At 41.3% G+C, this 18,092-nt stretch overlaps 1 protein-coding gene across 1 annotated transcript in view; it reads left to right on the top strand.

The window, feature by feature from the left end:
- The window catches only part of CFAP92 (cilia and flagella associated protein 92 (putative)), a 71,007-nt gene that overhangs the window by 9,144 nt on the left and 43,771 nt on the right, over nt 1–18,092 (top strand). Inside the window, exons 7-8 of the mRNA XM_043588243.1 lie at nt 2,233–2,376; nt 6,091–6,275. Coding sequence (XP_043444178.1) covers nt 2,233–2,376; nt 6,091–6,275 — 329 coding nt within the window. The remainder of the gene's footprint in view (nt 1–2,232; nt 2,377–6,090; nt 6,276–18,092) is intronic.

Genomic DNA, 18,092 nt, shown 5'->3' with positions numbered 1-18,092 from the left:
ACCCTGTGCTTTTAAGAAGCATACCCTGTCCTGCAGATAAATTGATGTGACCCTTCCCTGCCACCCCTTTCTTTCTGACACATTCATACAACATTGTATTGATTTTTATTTTTGTGAGTCACAGAAATGATTTCATACTGTACATATCTTCCTGCAGCCTGCTCTTTGCATTCAGCTTGATTTTTGAGATATTCGTGTCCGTGTACCTAAGTCCAGCTCCTTCCTTGGAACTTCTGTAGAATACCCCGTTAGATGGACGTGCCATCCTTCACCCATGCAGTCCCTACTGAGGGACATTTGAGTTGTCTCCAGTTTCCTGCTGTCACCAGTGCTGTGACAGCGAGCACTCTTGGGTAGGTCTCCATGTGCCCGTGCCAGAGAGTCTAGGGCATTTGCCCAGAGGGATCACAGGGCATGGGAAATGCACGTTGACCTCCTCAGGAGGTATTCAGGTTTATTACTCTCTGGGTGGTACCAGTTTGCTCTCTGGACAGAAGTCCTGAGAATTCCAGTTTTTCCATGTCATCAGCCGTGCTTGGTGCACTCAGGGCCTTATTTCCTGATTCCCAGTGGGGTTGAGAACATCTCATGTGCCTATTTGGTCACCGTCTTATGTGATTTGGCTATTGCGATTTCTTTGCTTATTTTTCTGTTGGGTTTTATATTTTTTTCCTAGCGATGGGTAAGCTTTATTTCTGACATCTTCTGGATAATTATGCATTGTCAGTTACATGCACTATAAACATCACAGCCCGCAGTCTGCAATTTACCCTGTTACTTTATGTGTGCTGTTTTGTTTTGCACACCCTTTATTTGACTATTCCTTTCTAGTTGGTACTTTTGGTAATGTTTAAGAAATCCTTCCTTGGGGTGCCTGGGTGGTTCAATTGGTTAAGTGGCCAACTTCGGCTCAGGTCACTATCTCATGGTCTGTGAGTTCAAGCCCTGCGTCGGGCTCTGTGCTGACGGCTCAGACCCTGGAGCCTGCTTCGGATTCTGGGTCTCCCTCTCTCTCTGCCCCTCCCCTGCTCACACTCTACTCTGTCTCTCTCTTTCAAAAATGAATAAACATTGGACAAAAAAATAAAATCATTTCTCATCCAGATGTCAATAGAGTCTTCTCTGTATTCTCCAAATGAGTTTGAAGTTTTTGTTTTCTATCATTAGTCTGCAATTCATTTTGCATATGGCATGAGATGCCTGATAATTTCATCTGCCTCCGAATGGATAGTCAATATAATTAACCGACTGATCCATCCTTTCCTGCGATCTGAAATGCCACCTCTGGCATCTATTAAGTCCCTCTATGCTAGCAGATGTATTTCTGGGCTTTCTAAGTTCTGTTCTCTTGGTCGTTATATCACGGAACAAATAGCTCATGGTTTTAATTACCATAGAAATATATGTCTTATTGTCTCCTTTTTAATCCCTGGATCTGAGCTTGGCACAGAGCTGAGTATTTTATGTACCTTTGCTCATTTCCTCTTCTCAACACCCTACAGGGTAAGCACTATAGCTCCCATTCTACAGATTCTACAGATCGAGGCTCAGAATGATTGCAGAGGGGGAGACCTGGTTCTGGAACTTTGGTGGTTCAACTCCGAAGCCCAAACCTCAACCCTACACTGTGGTTAAAGGCTGACTTGGGGGAGAATTTTGGTATGTGATGGTGCTGTGGTCATCATCCAATCTTAGCCCCCTTCTGCCCACGTTCTTAGGTAGGAGAGGCTGGGAGGTCACATTCTTCCTGAATGTAACTGATAACTGGTCTGCTATCTACATTTAGACACCTCTTCTGGTTGCTGGGGAACGGCAGCACCAAGGACAGCCTCTGCCTTCAAGGATCTTCCAGAACCTACCTACCTACCTACCTTTCTTTCTTTCTTTCTTTCTTTCTTTCTTTCTTTCTTTCTTTCTTTCTTTCTTTCTTTAATGTTTATTTATTTTTGAGAGAGAGACAGAATATGAGTGCAGGAGGGGCAGAGAGAAAGGGAGACACAGAATCCAAAGCAGGCTCCAGGCTCTGAGCTGTCAGCACAGAGCCCGATGCGGGGCTCAAACCCATGAACTGTGAGATCACAACCCGAGCTGAAGTTGATGCTTAACCAACTGAGCCACCCAGGCGCCCCTGTTCCAGAACCTTTCCGAATCTCTGCAGCGTGTAAGAATTCATATATGGTAGCTTGGATACGTGCTCCTCTTAACACTGATTTCCTTCCTTTGATTTTACAGGTAAAAGGAAAGAGTCAGAGGTGAAAAAGAAGAGCCAGAAGAGAAAGAGGAAATCTCGAGTGGAAGACAGTGACTCCAAGGGGGCAGGAAACTGGAAGCACGGAGCTTTCTCTACCGAACTGGTGCTGATGCCGCTCCTCGCAGGTAGTTACACCTGTTCCCAGCAGTTCTTAGTTGTCTGGTCCCATGTGGCTAGAATGTCCATAAACAGGATGCTTGCATTGACTAAGCCTCTCCTCTGCCACCTACTTCCATGCTCACAGCCATTTCAGCAAAATGGAGGTGTCTCCATTACACAGAGGAGGAAAAAGAGGCGCAGAGAGGTCAGCCGGGTTGTCCGAGATCACACCAGCAAGTAAAGGCGAGGCCAGAATTGGAACTCAGGTCTGATTCCGAAGTCCAAAGAAACCTGTGAGAATAACTGCCCTGATTTTGTTTTCTGAATAGGATGCTGCTTTTTATAAACGCCTTCCTGCAGAGTTTTACAAAAACATCTAGTAAAGGAAATGAGGAAAAGGAACCAGTGTTCCTGGCCCATCATTTACTGCTCATGGCAAACTCTGATCCTCCCGGTGAACTTGTAGCTGTGGTGTTGGGCTCGCTCTCCTTTATTCTGTGAGGGACCAAAACTCAGCGAAGTCAGAGCAACCTACTTGAGGTCACAGAGCTCAGTGGCAGGACAGGGGTTTCATTCTTCTGCTTTGTAAGATCTATCACAATTTAGAAATGAGGCTTTCTCTGGCTTAAATAATAAATAGTAGGCATGTTATATCCATAGGTTGTGCTCATGGAAAGCTCAGAAAATATTTTGGGTAACATTATGTGACTTCGTTTCTGAAATAGTATATGGGGGGAACCCTTCTCTTTTAGAGAAGGTAATTTTCGAGACTAATTCATTGTAAATTTTTTTTGGCCATCAGGGTAAATGTGCGCCCTCTACTGGCCAATCTGCAGAAATGTAGGCTTCCGTCTTGGGATGGAACCCACCTTTGCAGCTGCTTGGGGTTTTACCTCCTAAAGTCAGTGTCGAGTGACTGGAAAATCATTTCTCACAGGCTCTTGGGTTGATATTGATACAGTTTGAGGAAATACCTTTAACTTTTTAGTTTTTACTTTTAGTTATTTAAAAAAAATTTTTTTTAACATTTATTTATTTTTGAGAGAGAGAGAGTGTGTGAATGGAGGAGAGGCAGAGAGAGGAGGGGACACAGAATCCAAAGCAGGCTCCTGGCTCTGAGCTGTCAGCACAGAGCCTGACGTGGGGCTTGAACTCACAAACTGTGAGATCATGACCTGAACTGAAGCTGAATGCTTAACCGACTGAGCCACCCAGGTGCCCCTATATGTTTGTTTTTGCCATAAAATAATAGCATAAGACTATTCCAAGACCAGCATGATAATTTTTGGTAATCATCTTCAATTTCAAATTAGGCCATAGGCTTTGCATCCCTGAGTGATAAATGCTGGTTGGCTAGTAACACATTAAGATTCTAGAAAGATTCTGTGTTTGGAATGAGCTTTTAACTTTCTATTATTGCATAGTGGAGGGGCCAAGCGTAGCCAGGCAGGACTGGCTTGGACATGGGTTCTGCCACTTATGGGCCAGGAGACCTCGGATGGCGTCTCACCATTTCTGGACCTTGGTTTCTCTATCTACAAAGCAGACATTATGGCGGCCACACAGGGCTGTTCTCAGGATCAAATGGCATGAATGCAGGCTCAGGTCTGGCCGTTTCGGTGCACACACTGTGTGGCGTTCATTCCCCCGCTCCTTTTCTCTCCTCGGCTTGGGCACGTGTGCCTCCCCCCACTCCACCCCCCACAGTGTGAGAATGTATTTTCGTTGTCACAGGTGGGAGCAGAGCGTTAGAGGGTTGCTGCTAACTGCCCCACGATACACAGAACGGTCCCCACAACAGAGAACTCTCTGTCCTCAAGTGTCTGTGGTTTTGAGGTTGGGAAACCCTACCCTGGAATTATGGCTCTCCCTGCCCTAAATTTCTGAATGATGATTTGAGTGCATGTTTGCACGGGAGATTTCTTCTAAACTGGGCAGTCTTTTTCTACGAAGAGGCTTGCAAAGTTCTAGAACACAAATCATAATTAGTTATGGCCTTAATGAGTCAGCTCCGTTGAAAAGAGAGATATGGGAGCACTGAGGGCTGCTCCCCTGGAGCTGCACACAGCCCCACGCTCATGGCCTGTGCACATGGCCAGACACGCTGGGCCCATAACTTGTTTTGGAAGTGACTACTCTTTTCTTTCTTTACTCTTTGTTTTTTTTTTTTTTTTAACATTTATTTATTTTTGAGGAGGGGAAGGGGCGGCGAGAGATGGAGACAGAGGGTCTGAAAAGGGCTCTGTGCTGACAGTAGAGAGACTATGCAGGGCTCGCACTCACACACCGTGAGATCGTGATCTAGGCCCAAGTCAGAAGCCTAAATGACTGAGCCACCCAGGGGCTCCTGGAAGTGACTCCTCTTTCTGAGTGTGACTGACCGGGTTTTTCTGTGCCCTGGAAACGCATTTACAAGTGTCGTGAAAGGAATAGAACTGATTTTTTTGAGCACCCACCGTATGCTGGGTGGTATCCCCAGCACCTTCACATATATGAGCCCTCTTGACCCTCCTGACCAAGAAAGCTGGGATCTGTGCCTGTTTTGCCCATGAGGACATGAAGCCTCAAAGAACCTATGCTTGTACCTCTCATGACTGCTGAGAATCGAATCCGGGATTTAAGCCTAGGCCTCTCTGCTTGTTAAATTGGAGGATTTCCCTCTTCCCCTCCCCTTGCCCCCCACCCCGGTATGTCTCCACCTGGTAAAATGTAGGGATGCCTTTCGCAAGAACATATTCTCACTGCTACCCGTGTGCCACGTGGTGGCTCAGTTCACCCACCCTTTTCCCTAGTTGCGCCATCGCGCAGCCATTGGGGAAGGGGCACCATGCTTGATCAGGTACCAGTTATATTCTACGTCAGCATCTAGGCTTTTCTCACTGGACTGCGACAGTGAAAGTGGCACCACTGGGCCCCGTAACAGAGATACTGACATTATGTGTTGTGTTCTAAAATAATTGCCTGGAGCAGCACTCTCTAGTGGAGCTTTCTGCAGTGATGGAAATGTTCTGTATCCGTGGTGTCCAGGCCAGTGGCTCCTAGCTACACGTGGCCACTTGAACATTTGCAATATGACTTGTGTGATGAAGGAACTGCGTTTTAAATTATATTTAAGTTTAAATTTCAGCAGCCACAAATGGCCTGAGAAGGTATTTATTTATTTATTTATTTATTTATTTTAACACTTACTCATTTTTGAGAGACAGTGAGTGGGGGAGGGGCAGAGAGAGAGGGAGACACAGAACCCGATGCAGGCTCCAGGCTCCAAGCAGTCAGCACAGAGCCTGACGCGAGGCTCGAACCCACAAACGGCAAGATCATGACCTGAGCCGAAGTCGGTCGCTCAACCGACTGAGCCACTCAGGCGCCCCAGCCTGAGAAGTTTTTAAAAACCCTAGTGTGGAGGCTACACCCCAGACCAAGTACATGAGACTGCTTGAAGGTACCCAAACATTGGTATTCCTGTAGATGATTCAGGAAATGCTGATATTACAAGGTGATGATCAAGATTAAATCACAACAAGTAAATTCTCTTAGGAGACCTATGGGACCTCAGTTTGAGAAACTGACATATACTATGCTGCCTGTAGGTGTTTGCCAATTCGCTTTTTTTTTTCTTTTAAGTTTTCTTCTTTTAGTTGCGATTTATCATTGGCTTTTGTCAGGTTGCCCGATCCCTCTGTATTTGTGGTGGGGCTTTCAAGAGTAACAGTCTAATGCTCTGTGTATGTCCCTCCTAGGATGGCAAACTGTCATGAGTTGTGGCTGTTGGAAGTCTGCCAGCATTTTAGATTGTTATTTGAGTTTTAAAACAGAAGTTCCTATCATGACTGAGGAGCAAAAGCAGGATTTAAACCCTTTGACCATAAAGATCAAGTGTGTTTCCTGCCTTCCATCACAACCTGTGCCAATCCATGAACTAGAGGTAAGAGTGAGCCAGAAAAACGGACTTGAGAGCTCTTTTTCCCATCCAGTTGTCCGTGTCATCTCTACTTCCCCACCGTGACCTTATGTGAGATGTATAATCATTTAGGATCTCATAGCAAGATATGAGAGAGATTAGGTTCCTGGGATTAAGAGCTACCAACTCTTGATGTCTCCCCGCTGCACCACAGGTGTCCTTCAAGTGCAGGTAGCGATCCTCCCTTCAGATCCCACCCGCCAGGCTTCGTGAATACAGTAACAGCACTCACCTAGATGCTCACTCATTTTGAACCAACTAGGTTTAGCACTGATGTTTATCCTGGGAGTTCCCTTTTTCCTTTCTTGGTGGGATCCTTGTTTCCTGGATTCTGTCTTCCTCTTGATTTGTTTGCTTTCTGGTTTTGCTGCTGGAAGACATCTTCCTGTAGATTCTTGAGAACAGGTTAATAAGAGGTGGTTGTTTTGAGGTCTCATGTTCTGAAAATATCTTTATTCTACCCTTACACTTGATTTATAGTTTAGCTAGGCATAGAATTCTAATTTTCCTTCAGAGTTTTGAAGGCATTGTTCTGCCATCTTTTATGTTCCATTTGAACCTTTGTATGTGTTTTGAATGTGTTTTTTTTAAATATTTATTTAGTTTTGACAGAGAGAAAGAGACAGAGCATGAGCAAGGGAGGGGCAGAGAGGGAGGAAGACACAGAATCTGAAGCAGACTCCAGGCTCTGAGCTGTCAGCACAGAGCCCGATGTGGGGCTCGAACTCACAGACTGTGAGATCATGACCTGAGCCAAAGTCAGACACTCAACCGGCTGAGCCACCCAGGCGCCCCTGAATGTGTGTTGTTGTTGTTGTTGTTGTTGTTTTTAACTTAGAATCTTCTTCTTGTCTTCTGAAACTGATTAATTATGCATCTTAGCTTGGGCATATCCACATCTGTGTATTATACTTTTATTTTGAAATAAAAGTTCAGATGAAGTTACAACCGTAGTATAGAGAGATCCTATGTAGTCTTTGCCCAGTTTTTTTCATGTTTATTATTTATTTTTGAGAGAGAGAGAGGGAGGGAGAGAACGAGTGGGGGAAGGGCAGAGAGAGAGGGAGACACAGAATCTGAAGCAGGCTCCAGGCTCTGAGCTGTCAGCACAGAGCCTGATGTGGGGCTTGAACCCATGAATCATGAGATCATGACCTGAGGTGAAGTTAGATGCTAACCAACTATCATCCAGGTACCCCGTCCAGTTTTTTTCCAGTGGTTATATCTTATATAACTATAGTGTAATATCAAAATCAAGATATTGATAAATGTGTGTGTAGTTCTATGCCATTTTATCTTTTGTGTAGATTTATGTAACTGTCATTGCACTCAAGATACAGAATTACTATATCACCACAAAGATCTCTCATGCTATCCCTTTATGGTCACAACCACTTCTTAACCTCCCACCACCCCTAACCACTAACGTGTTTTCCATCTCTATAATTTTGTCAATTTGAGAATGTTATTTTTGTGGGTTGAATTGTGTTCCCTCAAAAAGATATGTTGAACACCTAACTGCTAGCAACTCAGAATGTGACTTTATTTGGAAATTGGGCCTTTACAGAGGTAATCAAGTTAAAATGAGGTCTTGAGGATGGGCCCTAATCCAATATGACTGCTGTCCTTATAAAATTTGGATGTAGAGACATAGAGGTAAGACTATATGAAGAGATTTAGGGAGAATGCTATGTGAAGAGTAGAGTTATGCTGTCACAAGCCAGGAAGTGTGTCAGGCTGCCAGAAACTGGAGGAGACCGGGAAGAATCTTTCCTTAGCATCTTTAGAGGGAGCATGGCCTTCTTGACACCATGATTTTGCACTTGTAGCCTCCAGAACTGTGAGACAATGAATTTCTGTTGTGCTAAACCACCCAGTTTGTGGTAATTTATTATGGCAGCCCTGGGAAACGAACAGTTATATAAATGGAAACATCCACTGTATGACATTTTGAGATACGCTCCCCTGCTTCAGCATAATGCCCTTGCATTTAGTGCAGTTTTTTTTTTTAAATTCACTAGCTCTTCTAATTGGTTTATTTAGACCATTTACATTTAGTGTAATTATTGATATTTTAGAGATTAGGTCTGCCATTTTAATATTTGCTTTCTGTTTCTTTGTTTTCTTGCCTTCTGGTGGGTTATTTGAAAGCTTTCTAGAACTCTATTTTGATTATCTACAGCATTTTTGAATGCATCTCTTTATATAGGTTTTTAGTGGTTACTACAGGAATTACCTTATGCATACCTAGCTTATCACAGCCTACTGGTGTCAACATATTTCCAGTTTGAGTGAAATGTAGAAACCTTACCTTTCATCAAATCTGTTTACCCTATCTCATTTACAATTGTCTTAAATATTTCCTCTACATAGGCTGAGAACCACATCAGATGATGTTATACTTTTTTTTAATTTATTTTTTAAAACTCAAGTTAGTTAACATACAGTGTAGTATTGGTTTCAGGAGTAGAACCCAGTGATTCATCACTTATGTATTACACCCAGTGTTCATCCCAACAAGGGCTCTCCTTAATGCCCATCACCCATTTAGCCCATCCCCCCATCCACCTCCCCTCTGATAATCCCCAGTCTGTTCTCTGTATTTAAGAGCCTCCTATGGTTTGCCTCCCTCCCTGTTTTTATCTTATTTTTCCTTCCCTTACTCTATGTTCCTCTGTGTTTCTTAAATTCCATATAAGTGAAATCATGTGATATTTGTCTTTCTCTGCCTGACTTATTTTGCTTAGCATAAGTGAAAACTCTAGCTCCATCCACATTGTTGCAAATGGCGAGATTTCATTCTTTTTGATGCGGAATAGTATTCCATTGTATATGTATACACACCACAGGATGATATTATACTTTTTGATTCATTGTCAAACATAATTTAGAAAACTCAAGAGGAGAAGAAAAGTGTATTTATCTATAGGTTTGCTCTTTTTAGTGTTCTTTTTCCTTTTTGATGTTCCAAGATTTAAAAAAAATATTTCTGTTTCAAGAAATTCCTTTAGTAATTCTTTTAGGGTAGATCTGATAACAACAAATTCTCTTAGTTTCTCTTTGTCTGAGCATGTCTATTTCTCCTCTATTCTTGAAGGCTAACTTCACTTGATTTAGAATTGGGGGTTGAGCATTTGAAAGAAGTTGTGCCACTTCCTTTTGACCTGTGTGGTTTTTTGGTAAGAAATCAACTGTCTTTCCCAATAGGCTGGGTGGCATTTATTACTTGTAGCTTTCAACTTTTTTTTTTTTCTTTGTCTCTGGTTTTCAGAAGTTTGACTCGGTGTGTATTTCTTTGGGTTTATCCTATGGATTCACTCAGTTTATGGAAATTTTAGGCTTACATCTTTTGCCAAATTTGGGGAAATTCCAGCTATTATTTCATTATTTTTTCCTTTTAAAATTTTTATTTAAATTCTAGTTAGTTAACAGTGCAGTATTGGTTTCAGGAGTAGAATTCAGTGATTAATCATTTACGTACAACAACCAGTGCTCATCATAACTAGTGCCCTCCTTACTACCTATCACCTGTATAACCTACTCCCCACCCACCTCCCTCCAACAACCCTCAGTTCTCTATCTTTAAAAGTCTCTTACAGTTTGTTTCCCTCTCTTTCTTCCCCCCGTCTCATATGTTTATCTATTTTCTTTCTTAAATTCCACATATGAATGAAATTGTATGGTATTTCTCTTTCTCTCACTTATTTTGCAAGGCATAATACACTCTAGCTCCATCCATGTTGTTGCAAATAGCAAGATTTCATTCTTTTTGATGGCTGATATTCCATTGTATATGTGTACCACATCTTTTTTATCCATTCATCAGTTGATGGACATTTGGGCTTTGTAGTAGGGCTATTGTTGATAATGCTGCTTATAAACATTGGGGTGCATGCACCCCTTCAATTCTGTATTTTTGTATCCTTTGGGTAAAAACCCAGTAGAGCAATTGCTGGGTCTCTTGTATGGTTCTCTTTAGTTTTTTAAGGAACCTCCATACTGTTCTCCAGAGTAGCTGCACCAATTTGCATTCCCACCAACAGTGCAAGAGTACTCCCCTTTCTCCACATCCTCACCAACACCATTTTGTTCTTGTGTTGTTAATTTTAGCCATTCTGACAAATATGAGGTGGTATCTCATCATGGTTTTGACTTGCATTTTCCCGATGATGAGTAATGTTGAGCATTTTTTCCTGTGTCTGTTAGCCATCTGGATGTCTTCTTTGAATAAATGTCTATTCATATCTTTTGCCCATTTCTTAACTGGATTATTTGCTCTTTGGGTGTTGAGTTTGATAAGTTCTGTATAGATTTTGGATACTAACCCTTATCAGATATGTCATTTGCAAATATCATCTCCCACTCTGTAGGCTGCCTTTTCGTTTTGTTGATTGTTTCCTTTGCTGTGCAGAAACTTGTTACCTTGATGAGGTACCAATACTTCCATTTTTTCTTTTGTTTCCCTTGCCTCCAGCAGCATGTATCATAAGAAGTTGCTATGGCCAAGGTCAGAGAGGTTGCTGCCTGTGTTCTCCTCTAGGATTTTGATGGTTTCCTGTCTCACATTTAGGTCTTCCATCCATTTTGAATTTATTTTTGTGTATGGTGTAAGAAAGTGGTCCAGTTTCATTCTTTTGCATGTTGGTCTCCAGTTTTCCCAACACCATTTGTTGAAGAGACTGTCTTTTTTTCTATTGGATGTGCTTTCCTGCTTTTTTGAAGATTAGTTGACCATATAGTTCCAGGTCCATTTCTGGGTTTTCTATTCTGTTTCATTGATCTTAGTGTCTGTTTTTGTGCCAGTATCATACTGTATTGATGATTACAGCTTTATAATATAGCTTGAAGTCTGCGATTGTGATGCTTTTGTTTTTCTTTTTTAGGATTGCTTTGGCTCCTTGGGGTCTTTTGTGGTTCTACACAAATTTTAGGATTGTTTGTTCTAGCTCTGTGAGAAACCCTGGTGGTATTTTGATGGGGATTGTATTAAATGTGTAGATTGGTTTGGGTAGTATAGACATTTTAACAGTGTTTGTTCTTCCAATCCATGAGCATGGAGTGCTTTTCCATTTCTTTGTGTCCTTTTCAATTTCATTCATAAGTGTTCTGGATTTATTCCTAAGTCCTACTGAATTCCTATTCATAAGTGATTAGGTTTATTCCTAGATATCTAATTGTTTTTGGTGCAGTTGCAGATGGAATTGATTCCTTGGTTTCTTTGCTGCTTTGTTATTGATGTATAGAAATGCAACATATTTCTGTATATTGACTTTTATATCCTGTAGCTTTGCTGAATTCATGTATTCTAGCAATCTTTTGGTGGAATGTTTCAGGTTTTCTACATAGAGTATCATGTCATCTGCAAATAGTCGAAGTTTGACTTCTTCCTTGCCCATTTGGATGCCTTTTATTTCTTTTTGTTGTCTAATTGCTGAGGCTAAGACTTTCACTACTGTATTAAATAGTAATGGTGAGAGTGGACATCCTTGCCTTGTTCCTGACTATAGGGGAAAGGCTCTCAGTTTTTCCTCATTGAAGATTATATGAGCTGTGGGTCTTTGATGTTGAGGTATGTTCCACCAGTCCCTACTTTGATGGGCATTTTAATTAAGAAAGGATGCTGGATTTTGTCAAATGCTTTTTCTGCATCTATTGAGAGGATCATATGGTTCTTATCCTTTCTTTTATTAATGAGGTTATATCACATTGATTGATTTGCAAATATTGAACCAGCCCTGCAGCCCAGGAATAAATCCCACTTGATCATGGTGAATAATTCTTTTAATTTACTGTTTATTCAATTTGCTAGTATCTTGTTGAGAATTTTTTCATCCATGTTCATCAGGGAGGTTGGTCTGTAAATCTCCTTTTTATTGGGGTCATCTGGTTTTGGAAGCAAGGTAATGCTGGCCTTGTAGAATGAATTTGGAAGTTTTCCTTTCATTTCTATTTTTTTGGAACAATTTGAGAAGGATAGGTATTAAATCCTCTTTAAATTTTTTTTTAACGTTTATTTATTTTTGAGACAGAGAGAGACAGAGCATGAACGGGGGAGGGGCAGAGAGAGAGGGAGACACAGAATCTGAAACAGGCTCCAGGCTCTGAGCAGTCAGCACAGAGCCCGACGCGGGGCTCGAACCCACAAGCTGTGAGATCATGACCTAAGCCGAAGCTTAGCCGACTGAGCCACCCAGGCGCCCCTTAAATCCTCTTTAAATGTCTGGTAGAGTTTTCTTGGGAAGCCATCTGGCCCTGGAGTTTGGTTTGTTGGGAGATTTTTGATTACAATTTTCATTTCTTTTCTGGTTGTGTGTCTGTTCAAGTTTTCTACTTATTCCTGTTTCAGTTTTGGTAGTTTGTGTGTTTCTATAAATTTATCCATTTCTTCCACAGATTGCCCAGTTTCTTGGCATATAATTTTTCATAAAATTCTCTTGTAATTGTTTATATTTCTGTGGTGTTGGTTGTGATCTCTCCCCTTTCACTTGTGATTTTATTGGGTCATTTATCTTTTCTTTTTGATAAGTCTTGCTAGGAACTTATCAATGTTATTAATTCTTTCAAAGAACCAGCTCTTAGTTTTGTTGATCTAGTCTACTGGGGTTTATTGTATCTATATCGTTTGTTTCTGCTCTTCTGCTGGCTTTAGGCTTTATTTGCTCTTCCTTTTCTAGCTCCTTTAGGTGTAAATTTAGGTTACACCTAAAGTATTAGGTATTTGGGACTTTTCTTGCTCTTGAGGTAAGCCTGTAGTGCAATATATTTCCCTTTTAGGACTGCCTTTGCTGCATCCCAAAGGTTTTTGGACTTGTGTTTTCATTTTCATTTGCTTCCGTATACTTTTTTATTTCTTCTTTAATTTCCTAGTTAACCCATTCATTCTCTAGTAGGATGTTCTTTAGCCTCCATGTATTTGTGGTCTTTCCGATTTTTTTTCTTGTGGTTGACTTCAAGTTTCATAGTATTGTGGTATGAAAATATGCATGGTCAGGATGCCTGGGTGGCTCAGTTGGCTGAATGTCTGACTTAAGCTCAGGTCATGATCTCATGGTTCGTGGGTTCGAGCCCCGCGTCGGGCTCTGTGCTGACAGCTCAGAGCCTGGAGCCTGCTTCCGATTCTGTGTCTCTCCCTCTCTCTGCCCCTCCCCCGCTCATGCTCTGTCTCTCTGCCTCTCAAAAATAAAGAAACGTAATAAAAAAAATTTTTTTTTAATATGCATGGTATAATCTCAATCTTTTTGTACTTGTTGAGGGCTGATTTGTGACCCAGTATGTAATCTATTCTGGAGAATGTTCCATGTGCATTCTAAAAGAATGTGAATTCTTCTGCTTTAGGATAGAATGTTCTGAATATATCTGTTAAGTACATCCAGTCCAGTGTGTCATTCAACGCCATTGTTTTCCTGTTGATCTTCTGCTTAGATGATCTGTCCATTGATGTAAGTGGGGTGTTAAAGTCCCCTACTATTGTATTATTGTATTATCATCAGTGAGTTTCTTTATGTTTGTTGTTAATTGATTTATATATTTGGGTGCTTTCAGATTGGGGGTACAAATATTTATAATGGTTAGATCTTGATGGGTAGACCCCTTAATTATGATATAATGCTCTTCTTTATCTCTTGTTACAGTCTTTGGTTTAAAATCTAGTTTAGGGGTGCCTGGGTGGCTCAGTCGGTTAAGTGCCCAACTCTTAGTTTTGGCTCAGGTCATGATCTCATGGTTCGTGAATTCGAGCTCCACTTTCAGCTCTGTGCTGACAATGTGGAGCATACTTGGGATTAATTCTCTCTCTCTCTCTCTCTCTCTCTCTCTCTCTCCCCCTTTCTCTCTCTCTGCTCCTCCTTCACTCTCTCACTCTCAAAATAAATAAACTAGGTTTTTTTTTCCATTTTTTAAAAGTTTATCTGATTTAAGTATATGGTTACTCTGGCTTTCTTTTGGTGTCCATTCGCATGATAGATGGTTTTCATCCCTTCACTTTCAATCTGCAGGTGTCTTTAGGTCTAAAATGAGTATCTTGTAGGTAGCATATAGATGGATCTTGTGTTTTTATCCATTCTGATACCCTATGTGTTTTGATTGGAGCATTTACATTCAGAGGGATTACTGAAAGATATGAGTTTAGTGCCATTGTGTTATCTGTATACTTCGTGTTTCTGGTGATGTTCTCTGTTTCTTTCTAGTCTTTGTTGCTTTTGGTCTTTTTCTCCCCACTCAGAGTCCCCCTTAATATTTTTTGCAAGGCTAGTTTAATGGTCACAAACCCCTTAGTTTTTGTTTGGGGAAATCTATCTCTCCTATTGTGAATGACTGCCTTGCTAGGTAAAGTATTCTTGGCTGCGTATTTTCCCCATTTAGCATGTTGACTATATCCTGTCATTCCCTTCTGGTGTACCAAGTTTCTGTGGACAGATCTGCTGAGAACCTGATCTGTCTTCCCTTGTACATTAAGGACTTTTTTCCCCTTGCTGCCCTCAGGATTCTTTCCTTGTCTGTGTATTTTGTGAATTTTACTATGATATGCCTTGGTGATGGCCAGCCTTTGTTGAATTTAATGGGAGTTCTCTGTACTTCTTGGATTTTGATGTTTGCATTCTTCCCAAGATTAGGGAAGTTTTCAGCTATAGTTTGTTCAAATAAATCTTCTGTCCCCTTTTCTCTCCATCTTCTAGGATTTCTATGATATGAGTGTTATTCTGTTTTAATAAGTCACTGAATTCCCTAAGTCTACCTTCTGATCCATTACCACTTTTTTTCAGCTTCATTGTGTTTCATAATTTTGTCGTCTGTATCACTAATTTGTTCCTCTGCTTCATCCATCCACGCTGGCATGGCATACACTCAGATTTGCATCTCGGTTATGGCATTTTAAATTTTGGTCTGACTAGATTTTAGCTGTTTTATCTCTGCAATAAGGGATTCTCTAGTGTCGTTGTTGTTGTTGTTTTTTCAAGCCCAGCTAGAATCCTTATAATTGTTTTACATTCTGATTCAGACATTTTACTTATATCTGTATTGATTAAATCCCTGACCATCATTTATTCCTTCTTTCTTTTGGGATTAATTCTTCCATCTTGTCATTTTGGAGGAAAAATTAAATTAAATTAAATTTAAATTAAAAAAATTTTTAAATAAAATAAAGAAAGCTAGATTCTAGGTATGCTTTGGTCTGCTTGTTAGGAGAAGCTTGATAGAAAAAAAAGACAAAAATTAAAAAATAAGTAAATAAACAAAACTTCCTCTTTCTGTATCCAAGAAAAACAAAGCAAAACAAAAACAGAATCAGCCAACCAATCAACCAACCAAAAACCTGAAGGAAGCTAGATCCTGTTTCCCCTAGAACTGAAGCTTTGCAGCACTCTATGATCAGTAGACTTGGTGTGGGCAAGGGGTTCGTGCTGGTCTTCGGGGGAGGGGTCTGCTGTTCTGATTCTCAGGTGGACTTGCCCTATTGGAGATGTGCCTGGAGGGAGGATTGGGCATGGCTTGGTGTAATGGCTCCGTTCTCCATTTGGTGGTGCTGTTTAGCTCACTGAAGTCAGTCAGTGCTGGTGGGCTAGGGGTGAAAATGACTTCAGCCCTCTCTCTAGTCTCTGGAGTGGAAGGTCCATACCCTCACAGACACGCATCAGTCATCCTTCCTGTATCTCCCCACCTTCACCCTGTCTGTGTCCAAGCTGTCTGCCTGCCAGGTGCTGCTGCCCTTCTGTGTCTTATCTCTCAGGTATGGCTGTGTTTCAAAACCCCACACTTCAGAGACCCCCACACTTCAGACCAGCACTAATCCTCTGGGGGAGGATCTCTCTGTGCTGTGGCTGGTGCCAGCTTGTCCCAGAAAACATTTGTGTGATTGTGCAGCAGTAGTGGCTCAGTATTTATGGTAAATTGCAACACACAGCTGGTGCCAGGGTTTGCTGCCCTCAGTTGGTGTCTTTGTTCCTCTACTGGTGAACGGGGCAGCTCTATGGTGCCCACCAGGTCTTTTAACCATGGAGAGGCCATATCACCTCTACCAAATGCACTCCAAGCTGGGGAACTGCTTTTCCCCATGTGACCCAGGGGATCTTTAGATGTGCTGCCTGCTCCTAAGGCTCCACTCCACTTCCTTGCTGTAGCATCACCAGGGGCTGAAGTCCGAAATTTCAGACTCTGTGTGCTCTGCTGTTTATAAGAACTGGTGATATTGTTGGGCACCTGGGTTGCATCAGTTGGTTGAACATCCAACTCTTGATTTTGGCTCAGGTCATGAGCTCACAATTTATGAGATCGAGTACCATGTAGGGCTCCATGCTGACAGCACAGAGCGTGCTTGGGATTCTCTCTCCATCTCTGTCTGCCCCTCCCTTGCTCACGTGTGCACTTTCTTTCTATGAAAATAAATAAACAAACTGAAAAAAAAAACTGGCAGTACTGAAATCCTCTCCTTTTTTCCTGTCAATGGTTTTGGGGAGCAGTTTTCTTGTGCAATCCTCCATGCACATTTTCACTCTTTTTTTACCCATCGTTTCTCTCTGTCTCTCTCTAGCTACTCTCTCCGCATTGAGGGCTCCCTTCCCACCACAGCACCTGGGGCTCTTTTCTACCACAGATCAAGTCTGCACTTCCTACCTTCCACGGGTCATTTTTTCTGTTTGTAAATGTGCAGCTTTGTTCTCTAAGACTTTCCATCAATTTCTTGGGTGTTCAGAATGATTTGATATTTATCTAGCTGTTTGGGGTGTGGGGAGGCAAGCTTAGGGTTGCCCTACTCCTCTGCCATCTTAACCCTCCCCCCATTCCAGCCATTATTTCTTTAAATACATTTTAGCACTGCCCTTGTTCTTCTCTCCTTCTAGGACTCCAATGATACAAAGGTTAGTTCTTTTGTTATAGTCCCCACAGGTCCCTGAAGTTTTAGCTCATTTGTTTTTAGCTTATTTTTCCTCTATGTTCTTCAGATTGGATAATGTATATAGTTTTATCTTCAAGTTCACCAGATCTTTTCTCTGTCCTTTCCATTCTGTTATTGAGCCCATCCATTGAGTTTTAAAACATTAGTTATTGTATTTTTCAATTCTAAAATTTCCATTTGGGTGGTGCCTGGGTGGCTCAGTCAATTAAGCCTCCAACTCTGGATCTCAGCACAGGTCTTGGTTTCAGGGTCATGAGTTCAAGCCTCACACTGGGCTCCATGCTTGGTGTGAGGCCTACTTAAAAAAATAAAAATTTTCATTTGGTTCTTCTTTATTTCTTTGCTGAGACTTAAAAAAAATTTTTTTTTCCATTTGATTCAGTAATGTTCATACTTGCTTTAAAATTCTTGTCCGGTAATTCCAAGAGGTGTCATTTGGTGTTAGCATCTGTTGATTGTCATTTGTCATTTAAGAAGTGGTGAGAGTGGGCATCCTTGTCTTGGTCCTGACCTTACGGAAAAGGCTCTCAGTTTTTCACCATTGGCAATGATATTAGCTGTTGGTTTTTCATAGAAGGCCTTTATTATGTTGAGGTATTTCCCCTCTAAATCTACTTTGTTGAGGTTTTTTTTATCATGAATAAATGTCATACTTCGTTAAACGATTTTTTCTGCCTCTGTGGAAATGATCATATGGTTCTTATCATTTCTCTTATTGATGTGATGCATCATGTTGATTGATTTGCAAATATTGAACTACCCTTACAAATCAGAAATAAATTCCACTTAATCATGGTGAAAAAATTTTTTAAATGTATTGTTGGATTTGGTTTGCTATTGTTGAGGATTTTTGCATCTGTGTTCACCAATGAGAGTGGCCTATAGTT

This window comes from Prionailurus bengalensis, chromosome A2 (genome assembly GCF_016509475.1).
Source record: "Prionailurus bengalensis isolate Pbe53 chromosome A2, Fcat_Pben_1.1_paternal_pri, whole genome shotgun sequence".
Classification (NCBI taxonomy): Eukaryota; Metazoa; Chordata; class Mammalia; order Carnivora; family Felidae; genus Prionailurus; species Prionailurus bengalensis.
Note: the sequence above shows the minus strand (reverse complement) of the source record. Positions and strands in the feature narration are given on the sequence as shown.